This window comes from Microtus oregoni, unplaced genomic scaffold, assembly GCF_018167655.1.
Source record: "Microtus oregoni isolate MIOR12 unplaced genomic scaffold, Mior012 000028F_ref0000031, whole genome shotgun sequence".
Classification (NCBI taxonomy): domain Eukaryota; kingdom Metazoa; phylum Chordata; class Mammalia; order Rodentia; family Cricetidae; genus Microtus; species Microtus oregoni.
This window is the reverse complement of record NW_024543087.1, coordinates 907,522-923,967: the sequence shown is the minus strand read 5'-3', so window position 1 is coordinate 923,967 and position 16,446 is coordinate 907,522. Positions and strand designations below refer to the sequence as shown.

At 45.5% G+C, this 16,446-nt stretch overlaps 1 protein-coding gene across 4 annotated transcripts in view; it reads left to right on the top strand.

Moving 5' to 3' along the window:
* The window catches only part of Lars2 (leucyl-tRNA synthetase 2, mitochondrial), a 100,753-nt gene that overhangs the window by 65,233 nt on the left and 19,074 nt on the right, over positions 1-16,446 (top strand). For all 4 annotated transcript variants that reach the window (XM_041677465.1, XM_041677464.1, XM_041677467.1 and 1 more), the window contains 4 exons: positions 2,626-2,741; positions 6,202-6,485; positions 7,949-8,047; positions 10,310-10,447. In XM_041677465.1, the coding sequence (XP_041533399.1) occupies positions 2,626-2,741; positions 6,202-6,485; positions 7,949-8,047; positions 10,310-10,447 (637 nt within the window). The remainder of the gene's footprint in view (positions 1-2,625; positions 2,742-6,201; positions 6,486-7,948; positions 8,048-10,309; positions 10,448-16,446) is intronic.

Genomic DNA, 16,446 nt, shown 5'->3' with positions numbered 1-16,446 from the left:
TATCCTCTGGACCATAAGCCATTCCTCTGGTGGATCCTTCACTAGTGGGTCATGTCCGCGTGCATGTCAGCATTTCCCATGACCCTCAACACCGGGAGACGTTTGGCAAATTTGGGAGATATTATGTTTGTCCCTGCTGAGGAAGTGGTCCGGGAAGGAGCCAGTGAAGGCGTAAGTCATAAACAATCCCACACCAGTTTGGAATTATGATTAATAGGGTGGTATTTACTTAAAGGGGAAAAAACTTACAGATCACCGTCCCAGACAACAGCCCTCTTGCGCAATCAGGAAGAAGTCTAGTCGCCGGAACTGGAGCAGGAAGTAAGAGAGAGCGAGAAGGGAAGTAGCTGCTTTTTTAAAGGGAGGGAAACCATGCCCCAATGGGCTGGTATCTCAGCGGCTATCGGCTGGAGGAGCGGAAGGACCTCCCGCAACATCTCCCCCTTTTGTTTAAGTAAGAGAGTTCTAAACCTACTACGAAATTATATACAATAAGTACAAATGTCCTATTCTAACTAGCTTAGGTCTTGTATAATAAATAACTTGGCCAAGTCATGAGAAAAAAGTAACTACATTTATATAGTCTTCAACCCCATCAAAGATCTGAGAAGGAAAATAATGTTACCTGGGTAATTAGGAAGTCCAGTAAAACAACTCCCAAAACATGCAACAAATCACAGAGACAACTGACTACCTGGGCAATCACCCAAAGTCTCATTTGCAATGTTGAGTCAACCAACTTTGGCTAAGGCCTAACATAACTGACATACCATTTTCAAAGGCAGGCAACTTTTCAAAACTATCTTACCCTGTCTTGGCAGGATATGACAGTCCTGTTTTATCCATTGATGCACGCTCTGTATCTTTGTCAGTGGTTGAGGTATGGGCATTTCTTTGCCCAAAGGCTAGTTCTGCCAAAAAGAAAGGCTCCAGGTGGAGTGTCTTTGGTGTTCAACATTCTCTCGGGAATAGAGCGGTGTTGCCAGGAGCAATTGTGTCTCACTACCACAAAACTCTGAGTTAGATTAAAGGCCATTTTCTACAGCTCTTTAAAGAGGTTGAAGATTTTCTATCTATACTGAGTATATCTCTATGTATCTAAAGGACCTGATTAGTCTAATTATAAATGACAAACTTAGAATACTATTGATCTATATAATTCTCAATACCTATCTAACTTAAAGACTAAGACAATAAACGACTGTGAAACAATGAGGACAATGACCTCCAAATATAAACAATGTACAAATATACGTTGCAGTATGGTAAATATATATCAATACACAAACAATATATAAGTATCTTAATCAGAGGTAGAAATGTACACTGCAGTATGGTAAATATATGCAATATATATCAATACAATATATGTCAATACATAAAAAATGTTTTAAACAGAGGTAGAAACATGCATGCATACAATAGTCAATATAATTTAACTTTGTGTCAATATACAAGAATCGATACCAATATATTTGTCTAAAAACAGTAACTCACAATTACAAATCTATTATCCCATCATCCCTCTTTTTTTTTTTTTCAAAATGATCCCTGAGCTTATAAAATTCCTCCCCCAACCTCCCAACCCCTAAATGATGTCCCTAAACCCAAGGGGAAATGATGGAGGAAGGTCATTGATTAATTATAATAAAGAAACCACTTGGCCCTCATAGGTTAAAACATAGGTAGGAGGAGTAAACAGAACAGAATGCTGGGAGGAAGAGGAAGTGAGCTCAGAGGCCATGCTCCCCTCTCCCGGGCAGATGCCATGAAGCAAGCTGCCAGATCAGACATGCTGAATCTTTCCCGGTAAGACTGATGCTACAGATTATTAGAGATGGGTTGATCGGGATATGAGAATTAGCCTGTAAGGGCTAGAGTTAATGGACCAAGCAGTGTTTAAAAGAATACAGTTTCCATGTAATTATTTCGGGTATAATAAGGCTAGCCGGGTGGCAGGAAGCAGCCCGCTGCTTCTATTACAACAAGCCAGGATGGTGTAGAAGGCTCGCTGTGCTGTGCTCAGTCCCCAACATATCTGCAGGACCACATTCGGAGCCTGTCTTACAGAACCAGGCACCAAACCTATTTCTGTGCACAGCTGAAGTCAGAACAGCAGGTTTTCCCCTCTGGGTGAGTGGTTTTCTTGTGCCCCACCTCATTTCCTCAAGAATAAATGCCTGTTCAGGATGTTCTGCTGCTCTCGGGGGTACAGCACAGTCTCCAGTGCTGGCTTCCAGGGTCCAGTCTTGGTGGATCTTTTTAGGGTGTTAAGATGCTGGGGCAGTCAGTACTGCTTCCCACCAGGAAGCCACTGAGAAGTTTCAAGAGGCTCCCCTCACACCTGTAATGAAACGTTTCAGTAGCATTTATGGTAGATTTTTAGGCTTGCAACTATGTTTTTTAAGAATAAAAAAAAAAGAAAAGAAAAAACAGAGACAAAGACCTAAATGAAATAATCCCGACATGATGAACATCTGTGCTGGGGTGTCAAACTCCTTAAGGCTGTGTCCCAGTACCCTATGTGGCGGGGCTTCCTGGCTTCCTTCCAGGAAGCTAACACCATTTATCAGTCTTGCCTGATTCTTTGTTTTGAGCACTTTTGTGTTTTTTCCCTCTGAATAGGAATCCCCAGCACCAGCTCAGAGGACACCAGGATAGCCCAAGCCCTGGGCCTGCCGTACTCTAAAGTCATTGAAACTTCACCAGATGGCACGGAGAGACTGAGTGGATCTGCTGAGGTTGGTGCCCTGGCCTGTGCCTGATAACTCACTTGTGAATCAAGACCCTGAGATTGCTGGGAAGACATGCTCTTACCGTCACATCGAGGCTGCCCTTTCACTCTCTCTTACCCCAGCAGCCTTGCAGCCTTGCTTGGTTTCTCTGGGAAAAAAAAAAGACTGTTCTTCAACAGCTAGAAGTTTCTTAGCTTGAAATCCAATCCAACCCTAGAACAACTTCATTTGAGAATCTTGCTTGAGAATGACCTTTGCAGAGAATCTTTGGCTTCTTGAAGAGGTGATGACTCTTCTTCCTGGGGAAGATGCTGGCTCGCTCCAGATTGTCTGCTGTTTCCACAGAAAGTTTATCTCACTCACAGAAAGGAACAGATGCTCAGACTTGTGTTGGCATAGTTAAGGTTATCTCTTGTTTGGTTTGGTACACATGGCAGGATGTGAGCCCCACCTGTGCTGATCTGAACCGGAAGAGTGTGGTGGAAGAGGCAGTTTTTGGGGTGGGAGGCTAAAGTGGGAAGTGGCTCAGGTGAGTCTCACACTTGAGTGTATATATCAACATCATGCTGGCCCTGTTAAAACCCCGACTAGCAATACATATCAGAGATCCTATCTTCCCAAGAGTTTCTGTTTCCAGAAAGTTTGCGTGGTGCTGGTATTGGTGCTGCTGGTGCTGCTGGTTATGGTGCTGGTGCTGGTAGTGGTGCAGGTGGTGCTGATAGTGGTGATGCTGGTGCTGGTAGTGGTGCTGCTGGTGGTGGTGCTGGTCCAGGGACCATTGTTGAGAATCACTGGCTTAGAGCCTTGCTGCTCAGAGTCTGGTCCCTAGATAGGTGTGGCATCCATGTTAGGAACGTGGACTGTCAACCTTACCCTAGTCACACAAGAGCCCTTGAGGGCACTGGCTTAGAGTGTTCATTTTTAAACTTGACTACACAGTGGAAACACCAGGAAAGTGTTTTCAAATATTGGTGCTTGGAAGAAGAGTGTGGTGGTGCACACCTATAATCCTAACATTTGGGAAGTGAGGCAGGAAGGTCAGGAGTTCAAGGCTATCCTGGCTACTTAGAGTTTAAGACCAGCCTGGGCTATGTGAGACCCTGTCTCAAGAAACAAAACAAAACAATCTGATGGTTGGGTCTCCACCCAGATATTTCAACCTAATGATCAATGATAGTGAGGACATAGTGATAGACATCAGGAGTAGTCGCAGTTCCCCAGAAGATTCAAACACGAGCCCTAATCTGGGAACTGGTGCCTCAGCATGGTTGAGTCACTGGAGAAGAAAAATCATTGTCCCAAACTGGGCCAATGATGAGTCACTGGAGAAGCAATTACTGGTTGTCCCCCTGGTTCTGGTTCTGGTCCTGTTATATCAGAAGATCTAAGTGTTTTCAGGTTTGGGACCACTTAGCTATAAGGGTGTCCTGTCTTTCTGCCTTCCTGTTTTTATCTGCCTGTCTGTCTTAGGGTTTCTGTTGCTATGAAGAAACACCATGACCATCACAACTCTTATAAAGGAAAACATTTAATTGAGGTGGTAATTTACAGTTTCAGAAGTTCAGTCCATTATCATCATGGCAGGGACCGTGGCGGCCTGCAGGCAACCATGGTGTTGGCTACATCTTGATCAGAAGGCAACAGGAAGTAGACTGTGACACTGAGCAAAATTTAAGCAAAAGAGACCTCAAAGCCCCAATGACACACTTCCTCCAACAAGGCCACACCTCCCAATAGTGCCACTTCCTATGAGCTTATGGGGGCCAATTACATTCCAACTACTATGCTGTCATTTTGTCTGCTTCTATCTATCTATCTATCTATCTATCTATCTATCTATCTATCTATCTATCTCATCCATCCATGTATAAGAGAATAATGACCAGCCTTCCCCTTTAAAAAGAGAGACATTGCCTGAATTCATGTTTGTATCTCCAAACATAAATCATGTTCTAAGATATTAATGCCTTTTTTTCTTGGCCCTCATATGTGTAGCCTGTTGGAGGTATGGCAGAGCCAAGCCTGGGGTTCGACAAGGGAGTTCTAGCTCTGGGAAGTGAAGGAGGAGATATCCATGGCTAAAATGAGGCTGTCTCTCTGGGCCCAGAGAACCCCCCCCCCCATGTCTCTGGATGGGACTCCAAGCTTTAGTTAGCCTCTTTGTCTGCTTTCAGATAGCTACGGGTAGTCTTTGAGTCATCTCCTCCTGACTCTTTGCTGAATAGTCAGCCAAATTCTGTCAATGAGGGGTGGAGGAAAAGCTGTTTTCTTCATGAGCTTCTGGAGCAGAAGACAGTGGCACACGAGAAGACAAACTTTGAGGAGAGCTTTGTACCACAGCTACATGATGTCAGTAGCACAGACTAGGGAATCTCTCCTCCAGAGCATAGCCGCTACTTTACAATAAACCCTTTGAGAAACCCTTCACCTCAGTGGTAAGAGGGGTTACTTTGGTAAGCATGGCTGAGCGCTCTTATTATGACATTTATGAGCTCCTTGAGATCATGAGCAGATTACATTGATCTTTGTGCCTCTGAGCCCTGGCATACGACAGGACTGATCCCAGGTGCCCACATTCTGAATGTCAGCCAGTCTTATGGCTCACTTCATCCAATTAGTTCGGCCTCTGGAGAGCATCAGTGAAGAGAGACCTCTGCCTTTGAACTAGTGATGTTCAGCCCTGTTGTCTGTGAAATTGGAGTATTAAATACAGAGGATGATGGTTTGTCTCTTCAGGCTGAGGCAGATGTGGCCCCCTGCTTGCCTTAAGATGTGACACTGAATTTTTCTTCTCTGAATATTTTCCTCTTAGGAAAGAGTTGTTAAAAATACATATTGTACAGCTCCTCACTGGTAGTTAGACACTGGTAGTAATTCTCTCTTCAGGTATTACAAGGCAAGGCAGAAAGGGAGGGCCACAGACCCAGGGCCAGCTGCCCATCACATGCAGTGGGCACAGTGCCCATGTTCAACGTTGCTTCTTAAGGCTACTGGAAAATCTTCAGAATTTTGAAAGTAGAGCTGGAGAAATGGCTCAACAGTTGAGATTTCTGTTCTTCCAGAGGACCTGTTCTTGTGTCCACTCAGCACCCAAATGGCAGCTTACAAGCATCTGTAACTCTAGTTCCAGGAGATCTATACCCCTCTTCTGACCTCCATGGGCACCAGGCACAAGTGTGATACACAGGCAAACATAAAGATAAAACACTCAATAGATATATTTTTAATTGGAAACAAAAAACCTTGAACTTTCAGGATCAAAAATCTTGTTTTCCTAGCAGTGCAACTGCAAAATGTGATTTTTAATGTTAGCTTAAGGAGGAAAGGACCTATAGAATGATAAATGCATCCAGGGTTCAGTGGAGTGCCTGTGTGGCCCTGCACAGAACCAGACCCTTGTGCTAGTCACATATTGATGCAGTGTTGAGGCAGAGATTTTCTGACAGCTGACTCTCCTCTCTTCCAGTTCACAGGTATGACCCGGCAGGATGCCTTCCTAGCCCTGACTCAGAAGGCCCGTGGGATGAGGGTGGGCGGAGACGTGACGAGTGATAAACTGAAAGACTGGCTGATCTCAAGACAGCGCTACTGGGGCACGCCGATCCCCATTGTCCACTGCCCCGCCTGTGGCCCCGTGCCTGTGCCATTGCAAGACTTGCCTGTGACTTTGCCCAGCATCACATCTTTCTCTGGCAAAGGAGGCTCCCCACTGGCCTCAGCTTCAGAGTGGGTGAACTGCCCCTGCCCCAGGTGAGGAGCCACAGCCAGCACCCTGAGGGCACCTCTTCTCACTGGGTGCTAAATGCTGCCTTCTTTACCACCTGAAAGGAGTATCAAAGGAGTTTTGGAACCTTTGAGACAACAGTCTAGAACCTGAGCTACCCTCTGCAGAGGGCCCTGGAGCACTGCTCCAGTGGAGGGAAAGACTGCAGGTTCTCATGATATTGCACGGTCTGCCATTTCTATTCCACAGAACTTCCCTGAAGCAAGAAAGGCTGTTTCTCTCCTGTTATGGTTTCCCAGTACAGAGCCTGTGATAGCCATGGAAGTCTGAGCACCAATCATGGAGTACAGGAAAGACAGCCAGTGCGTTCATTCTTTACACCACTGAAACACACCAGCTTTTTTCCTTTCTCATTTTGAAGTGGGATTGGATTTTCCCAAGACAAGTAGAATGGTTTCTAGTATGATTTTCATGATGTTGTTATCAGCTGACCAAACAGAGCATCAAACCATTTCTTTTTTGTCTTTCCCTTTGTGAAGGAGTGTTCACATTCAGTACCCACTGCAGCCTTGTGTGGTAATATGGCTTCTTGACAGGACCACAGAATTTCTGGAGGGCAGAGCCCAGGCCTCAGAATTGACCTTACTCTCTGAGTGAATTGGGTGAGCGTCCAGAAGTATGAGCAACGAGGCCAGTGTAATAGAGCAGACAGCACAGAGATACAGACAGTAGCCTTGGGACCAGCAGCTGAGGATTCTTTATATATTTCCTGTTGAGTTCTAAGACCTTGGGCCTGTTTCTTTGGAACCTCATTCCTTTCCTGCACAGTAGGGTTTGGGGTATTCTGTCTCATGAGTCCCTGGTGTTCTGGCAGCCTGATGAGATAGTATCTGTGTGACACCTTTGGCCTAGTTCTACTGCATCCAGACCAACCTGGTGACATTGTGCCCATTGAGGGCTTGGTATTGGTGGTAACACCCAGTTGTCTTCAAGCCCAAGGAGACATTAATGGAAGTGAGCATGGTGAGTGCTAGCCACATGTGATTGTTTCGGGGTAGGGGGCCTCTGTTTTCCTTAGCATTTCTGCAGGTTGAGCAAAGAGGAGAAGGTGCCTCTATCTTCCAGTTACTTCCCAAACTAGTGTCTGTGGTCAAATATAAGATGCAATCCAAATAAATTCCTGGCTTCACTGTGGAGATGGGCACCCCTCTCTGTAGGCACACAGGACTTGTCTGACAACTCCGGCCGGAGGGACCCTTTCTTTTTTTTTTTTTAAATTGAAAATTTAAAGTACTCATGCTCTTAATGAATAAAAGGTTTCTCTGTTCCTCTTGGGGGACTCCATCTCCCTCTCCCAGTTCTCCAAGCTCACCTCACTCAACCTTATGCTGCTCGAAGTGATATTCGGAGGCCCAACACCTCAGAAGTACAGCTGGTGGGAAATGGCACTGAATTCTAGAAAAAACAGTTGATAAATTTCCTTTCTCAGGTGTAAGGGATCAGCCAGGAGAGAGACGGACACTATGGACACCTTTGTGGACTCTGCGTGGTACTACTTCAGATACACTGACCCCCACAACACTCACAGGTAATGTCCCTACTGTGTGACAGGTAACACTGCATCCTCCATGAAGCAAAACCATGATGGAATTAGATATGCAAGCGAGGTGCTAGGAACATGCCTGGGAGGATAGAGAGAGAGGGCTGAGCTGCAGAGGAAACACCCACATCGTGTATATGTGTATCTGGTACCCAGAGACAGTAGAAGGAGAATTCAGAGGAGCCCTGGACCACAGCAAAGCTCCAGAGGCCTCAGGAAGACTGTGGAAAGAATGCCAAGTGCACATATCCATTCAGAACACAAGGTGGGCAGATGTACCTTTGTACTGAGGCTGGATATCAGGCTGGACCAGAGTAGTTCCACAGACACAGTGGTAGGTATTATCTATCAGCCGCGCACTTCATCTCGGACTCTTAGCTTGGGGAAGCTCAGGGACAGAGCCTTTGCCTAGCTTGGAAAAGCCTGGGATTTCATCCCTGACACCAGAGGAGAAGGCTTTTTTCAACTGAGTATGTTAAATTATTATTATTTTGGATTGCTCAACGTAGTAAATCCCAACTATAATACAAATTGAAAAGATAGCTAGAGGAAGATGTGAAATCACCGCACTTAGGAACTGTAGGGATGCCTGGTTTTGGACTCAGGGAGACACTAGAAATCACTGACAAATATGAACATTTTTAAATAAAGTAAAAGTGGAAGCCAAAGTGTTGGCACATGTGTATAATCCCAGAATTCAGGAGGCAGAAACAAGAAAATCAAGAGTTCAGGGGCCAGCCTGGGTTGCCCAAGACCCGATGTCAAAAAAAAAAAAAAGAGTAAAATGTAGAATTAAATGTGACTAGGTTGGCCGGATGTGGTGATGTCTATAGGCCAAAGTTTCTGTCCTGCCAGCAGCTCCCAAATAACCACACTGAGGCTTACATTAATTACAAATGCTCAGCCAAAGCCCAAGCTTGCTACCAGCTCACTCTTACATTTATGGTAACCCATATTTCTTATCTGTGCTTTACCATGTGTCTTGGCACCTTTTCTAGTATGGCATGCCCGTCTTGCTTCTCTTTGCATCTGCTGGATATTCCCCTCGTCCCTCCCTTCTTCCTCCCAGCATTTTCAATTTGACTTTCCCACCTAACCGTAGCGTGTTCAGCTATTGACCAGTCAGCTTCTTTCTTATTTTTGATTTTGTGAATGCTGTCACAGTAGTGACTACAAAAGAGACCTATACTAACTGCCACTAGAAGTTAATGTTTCCTGCCTCAGAGCTAGCCAGCCAAGGACATGCTAGGGGGAAAGTTCTTCGCAGCACTGGGGAGAAAACTCTGAGAGTTTGAAACCTGCGAGCACAGATCTGAAGCCAAAGTTCCCTCAGTTGACTTCAAACAACAGAGAGGTCTGTTCCCAGCCACGGTGACTCTTTCCCGAGGCGGCAGCCAGCCAATAGAGGACCTGGAGAGTCCTTTCCTCTGTGTACATTAGGAGCAGGAGGAAGTTTGACCTTTGGTAAAACCATGTTGGTCAAGACGTAGTAGATGAGGGTGTTACTGGGATATTTTATGACGGGACCTTTATAAATTTTATTCCTTTAGTAAGCCATATTTAAACTCTTGCTGGCTATTTCAAAGCACTTTTAAAACTCAGACTGAATTTCTGTTTTAAAATGAACATTTACTACCATGCTAGTTTCTGTTGCAAGTGCTGCTATTGCCCTCTGTTGGTGAGAACTAAACATTTTTATTGTCTAATCATAATAAAAATTAAAGATCACCATTCAGATAAACATCCTGTGGAGATGCCTTGTTGCTGGTATTGTTTTCTTTTGTTCTTGTTCTATACAAAAATTACTGGTTTGTTTTGTTTGTTTGTTTGGTTGGTTGGTTTTGGTTTTTGGTTGTTTGAGACAGGGTTTCTCTGTGTAGCCCTGGTTGTCCAGAAACTCACACTCTGTAGGCCAGACTGGCCTTGAATTGAGAGATCCACCTGCCTCTGCCTCTGAGTACTGGGATTAAAGGCGTGCACCACCACCAGCAGCTCAAAATTACATTTTTATTGCATTTATTTATTGTGTTGTGAATGTGCGTGTGCCACAAACCATGTGCAAAGGTCAGCGGACGACGCGTGGATCCAGTCAACAATGGTTCTTTTCTCACTTTTGTATGTGTTTTTCCCTTGTTAGAAGAGAGTCACTTTTTTCTGACAGTAATTCTTTTCAAGGCATATGCAATTACAATAGGTCTAATTTATGCGGCTGTGGCACAGAAGGTTGTAAAACGCCCGTTTATCTTCTAGTCCTTTCAGCTCAGCCCTGGCAGACTTCTGGATGCCTGTGGACTTGTATGTCGGAGGAAAAGAGCACGCTGTCATGCACTTGTTCTATGCAAGATTCTTCAGTCATTTTTGCCATGACCAACAGATGGTAAAGCACAGGTGAGAATTTTTGTTTTGTTTTTAACTTTCTTTTTACTTATTCTTTGTGCCTTTCACATCATGCATCTCAATCCCATTCATTTCCCATCCCTACGTATCCACCCTCTGCCCTTGCAACGCCCACCCCCAATAAAATTTAAGGGTAAAAAGAAAAGGGTGGAAAAACCTCACCACGGGAGCTGTAGTGTGACATAGTGAGTCACACAGTAAACCCTTTTTTCCATATAATATATCTTTACTTGTAGTGTTCTTTTCAAAGAGTAATGGGTCTGGTTAAGGCCTCTGGTTTCTGCCACTCTATAAATGCTGGGCCCTCACTGAAGCTTCTCTTGATTATCCTGCTGTTGCCCTGTGTTGTGGAGATCCAGCATCTTTGGGTCTGCAGGATCACAAATGGGGTGGAAATTGGGGTGGGCCAACCCATAACTCTGGCTCTGGACCTGGGTACCTGCAGGGTTGGTCAGCCTACCAACTCTCCATTGTCCTTACCACTAGGGTGAGCTCTCCTGCATTGCCCTGGCAAGTTCACCCCTTGTAGCAGTGAGCAAGGGATGGGACCAGTTCTCCTGCTTTCATACCCTTAGGGTCAGCTCTCCCCTACCTACACCAGCAGGATTAGCTCCCGGGCATGGCGTAGGGGCCACTCTCCCTAGTGCTGCAGTAGATAAGGGGCAGGGCCAGCTCTCCCGCTCTTATGACCTCAGGGCCAGCTTTCCCACCTACCTGGGATGATGGGGGGTGCGGGACATGGGACACGGGGCATTTCCCTCCCACCCATGCTGCCGTATAACAGGTGAGTAATGGGGACAGCTCTTCCGTGCTCACAACATCAGGGCTGGCTCACCCATGCCTTTACCAGTGGGATTGACTCTATTGCACTGCCCATGCAAGGTGCAAGGCCTGCGCAGGTGAACATTTGTAGCACTTTGATAAAGAATTCTGTTCACAAGCAGCAACTAGAAGCAAGTAACTGTTCTGAGTCAAAGTAAATTTGTGAATAAAAACATTCTGTTTCTCAGATATACTTTAGAAGCCATCGTAGGCCTTTACAATGCAAGGCCCATTCACACAAAACTCTTATCAATCAGACCTGGGACAAATGGCTGAGGAACATGTCAAAGCAGACCTTGCTGCCTGGTTCTTCCTGCAGTCCATCAGCCCCTACCTGTTACAGAGCCCTCTTAGCAGGCTTTGTCTCCACACAACTCTCCAGCCCGGGGACTGGGTTGCTTTTCCCTGTACAATCTGACCATTTTGGTTACCCACTCTCTTTTTGTATCTTTGGGCCTCTTGGGTCCTGCACCTGGTTCCCTTTCTCCCTTCCCCTTTCTCACATGGCACAGCTCAGTCTGGTCATGTCTACTCTGGACTCTCCTGGATGTCTCTGCCCCTGGCTGTGCCCTCCCATGTGTCTGTAATAAACTTTCTCCTCCACCTTTCCAGGAGCAGTCATGTCCCTTTCCTTTCTTATTTGTTGCTTTCATTCAGTTTGGTGTGGAATGGTTTGGGCTTGCATGAGATCCAGATTTCCGTGCATCTGAGTTTACTTGTGAAGTAAAGAGGACTCTTGTGCTGCTCTGGTTTGTAGCATCTCCCACATTTGTCACTGGGCAAACTGTGCTGCCCTGATGTGTATCAGAGCAGAAGGTAACATTCTAAATCCACTCATTTTTTCCCCATTGACCTATCCTGTTTTCCTCATAACATTCAAAAGACATATGAAAGGGTGGCATACTTTGTGGTCCTAGAACTCAGGAGGCAATGGCAGGAGGAAGGCTGCAAGCTTGAGGGCAGCTGTGACTGCATGTGAGTTTTAGGTCACACAGAGAAACTATCTCAGGTATATGTGTATGCTTTTCCTCCATAAAATACGTTTAATATATTATACGATACATTTGGGAATCTGAGGCAAGAAGATCATGATCTGAGGCCAGCCTGGGCTACATAGAAAGACCCTTTCTCTAAAAACCAAAGAATAAAATGTAAAATGAACATGCAGGCTTCCAAGGTCACTGTGGGAGTAGAATGTTACATTACTGACACCTTGGTGCACACAAGAAGCCCCTTTCCACCATCCCTCCCCCAGATAACTCCATAGAATATTTTTAATTACTTTCTTTATGAATGTATCACTTCTGACTTCACTATAATTATTATTATTGTCTGTGTATGATGTGGGGAGGGTGCCTGCGTCACAGCATGCAGAGGTCAGATGACAACTCTGTGGAACCAGTTCTCTCCTCCCACCTTTAAGTCATGATCTTGTTATGGAAAGCATAACAAGATCAACTTATGTCTGTAGAGTCTCAGCAAAGTTTTTTTTTCCTTATATCACCATGGTCAAAGAGGAGAAATCTAATGACTTTCCTATGCTAACCAACCGGGAACTGCTCCCTTTCTGTACCAGAGGGTTTTGGTCTCCAGATCTCCTGTCTTTGTGCCCCTGCCCTGCTTAGAAGTCATGATTACACGGGTCCCATAGATGCCTCAGAGTAGAACCAGCTGAATTAAATGTACTTTCTGAGTGTTCAGGGCTTGAGAGGAGGTTTGAGTTTTTTGTTGTTTCTTTATTCGTTTTGGTTTTGCCAGCTCAACAGCACACTTTAAGCGGTGCGTTTTATGCCCAGTCTGACCTTTGCGCTTGCTTTTCTGTTAGGACAATAGTTTAGACTCTCTGTGTGCGCTGCTGACGGGATGATCCCAGGCCATCCTGTTGAACTACCCCCATCTTCCATCCGTTTCCTGGGCTTTTGTTTCTTTTCATATTCCAGAACAAAAGTATTCTGTTTGTCTTCCCCTTTTATGTGTGTCTTAATGGTCCGCTTTTTAGGGAGAGGGAAAGATTGTCTGTGTTTAAACTTACTTTGTAATAGAAGATGACCTTAAACTGGTCCTTTTGCCTCTATCTCCCAAGTGCTGGGATTACAGGCATGTACCACAGTGCCCAGCCTGACCCCTCATTTGTAAATATTGCATATATTACATGTGTCTTTTGATTTAATGGAATATTTTGATGTTTTTCTCCTCATTGGAGCATACATATTTCTCATTCTTTTTTATTTCTACATAGATTATCATAATTATTAAAGCATTCATCCATTTTTCTAATTTATTATTATTATTAGCAGGATAGGGGAGTACATCTTTGTTGTTTGGTTTGTTTGAGACAGGGTTTCTCTGTGCAGCTCTGGCTGTCCTAGAACTCGCTCTGTAGCCCAGGATAGCCTTGAACTCAGAGATCCATCTGCCTGTGCCTCCCGAGTGCTGGGAGTAAAGGTGTGACCACCACAGCTGACAGGGGAAAGTGTTTCATAAGCATTGGTCCTAACACTGAAATCTTGGGTCAACAGCTCTATATGTATTTTCTTTTTTCTAACTTTTTAACTGGGAGTGCTGGCACTGGCAGCACTTGGAGCAGAGGCAGGCGAATTATGGAGCTCTAGGCTAACAAGGACTGCGTAATGAGGACCTATTTAAAACTGCTTTTGTTGCATTTATTTATTTAGTGTGTGTGTGTGTGTGTGTGTGTGTGTGTGTGCGCGCGCGCGCCACAGTGTTTGTATGGGGTTCAAAGGACAGTTTGCAGGGATTGGTTCTCTTCTTTCACCATTTATGTTCCAGGGCTGCCCTTGCCACCTCAGGCTCGGTGACAAGTGTCTTCTCCCACTGAGCCACCTCAGGCTCGGTGGCAAGTGTCTTCTCCCACTGAGCCACCTCAGGCTCGGTGGCAAGTGTCTTCTCCCACTGAGCCACCTCAGGCTCGGTGGCAAGTGTCTTCTCCCTCTGAGGCACCTCAGGCTCGGTGGCAAGTGTCTTCTCCCACTGAGCCACCTTCTCTGTCCCTATTTTAAAATCTTTTAGGGATAAAACTATGACTTATGCACATGCCTGGAATACTGCTACTGGGAAGGTAAAGGCAGGAGGATTAGCCCTGCTCAAACAAAAGACTATTTATGTGTAACTTTCAGCTTATCTGTAAAGCAGACAGAAATTCAGCTTCATCAGCATGAGGGTGCTGGAAGCTCTGCCAGCTCTGGGATCTGAACTCTACCATATGAAAAATGTGCTGGGTATAACTGTGTTCTGAAACTGGCTTTCTGCTCGTTACCTCAGAGACCTTGATGTCTCTGGGTGAAAAACGCCTGATCTGCATCAGAAGGACTCAAAACATATCGATGTCACTGGGCCCCATTAAATAATTAGTTAAAATGCTTGTGGTTCCCATTATGCAACTTGGTCTACTTTGCATTTTGTATCTGTGAAAACAGATTTGCCAGCTGTGACTTGTGTCCTGTTACTGTTGCAGTCTCATGGAAGTTTTGTGTATGTGTTTTTGTTTTTGTTTTAAACTCACCACCTGGCCAGGCCAGAAGAACTCTTGTTCTTCCTCTCTGTGCTGGGATTATTTATAGGTGTGTACCATCACACCCAGCCCAGGTTTTTGCAGTGATTACATTATTATTATTGTTGTTGTTGTTTGAGGCAGGGCTTCTCTGGGTAAAGAGCCCTGACTGTCCTAAATTCGCTTTGTAGACCAGGCTGGCCTCGAACTCACAGATTTCCACCTATCTCTTCTTCCTGAGTGCTAGGATTAAAGGTATGCATTAGCACTGCCTAGCCATAATAACTTTTAAAAGCCGTCATTCACAGTATGTAGCCTGCAAAAGGGAGACCCAGGAAAGTTTCTGGTAATTCTGGTTGAGGCCGGTCTCAGCTTGGTTTCTTTCTTGTTCTGCGTAAGCAGCCACCTGGCCCAATCAGGGTAGCAGGCAGCTGCTGTCTAGATCTTCAGTTTTCATAGAAATGACACCTATTGTAGCCTGTCAATCTGTGCTTGGAATTTCCTGAGCTTACTTCCTCTCTTCCTTCTTTCTTTAGAAGTAGGACAGAGGTGGCCTCAATGCCCAGCAGGTGTCAGTAGTTCTAATTTCTGATTAGTGGAGGAGCCTGGACTAACCTGGAAATGGTGAGGATTCCAGCATTGTGTTCCTGACTATGTTACACAGACTAAGCATCCCTGTAGATGAAAACAATCCGCCCCCAGGGGTGCAGTTGGAGGGGTCAGGAGACAGAAGAATCAGGGGTGTGGGAATCGCACTCCTGGTCAAAGCAGGCCAGCTCTGTCTTTATCAGAGAGGCACCTTCATTCAGTCTGTATTTGCACGTGTGGTTGGTGTGGAGAAATCTGCAGAACTGCTGAGACTCGGGGCCCCGGGGGACCATAGCCAGGCCGCTGGCACTCCTGCTGTATTTTAGAAATTTTATGTATGTCAGTGTTTTGCCTGCATGTATGTGTGTTCACCACACATGTGTATGCCCTGGAGACCAGTAAAGGGCATTTGGATTGTCTGGAACTGGAGTTAAAGACAGTGTGCTGCCATATGGGAGCCAGGAATCGAACCTGGGTCCTCCAGAAGGGCAAACAGAGCTCTTAATTGCTGAGCCTTCTCTCCAGCTCCCACCCCTTTCCCCATGCCAAGTTGATCATCCCTATGCTAAATTATTTGTCTGAGACGGTGCCTGCTGCGCTACAACTGCGAGAAGCTGGAGTCCAGATGGACCTCAGAGATCTGGAAACATAGCCTTCAGAAATTGAGACACATTCGTTATCAGAGCCTTGCTCCTGGAACACTCCTGTCCCACAGGACACCTGCCAATTATGAGGAAAGGGGCCAGGGTGGGCGCCCTGGAGCCCTCATTCAGAAACTCTCTGAAGTAGTTTTGAAACAAAAGTAAATGATTCTGCTAGTAGCCGACCTAGTCCGGAGGCAGTGGAGGCCACACTAGATACTGTTTGCATGGCTACGTTTGCACCGGTGGCTGGGTCATGAAGACCCTTCGTGGCTATGCCATCAACTTGTACCCACCCCAGGACTGGTGTGCTTTTCATTGTGAATGCTAATTGTCATTGGACAATTTGATTTAAACACGGAGAGGAGAGGGGAAGAGAGAGAGGAGAAAGACAGAGGGGAGAGGGGGAAAGGGAGGGGGAAGGGAGG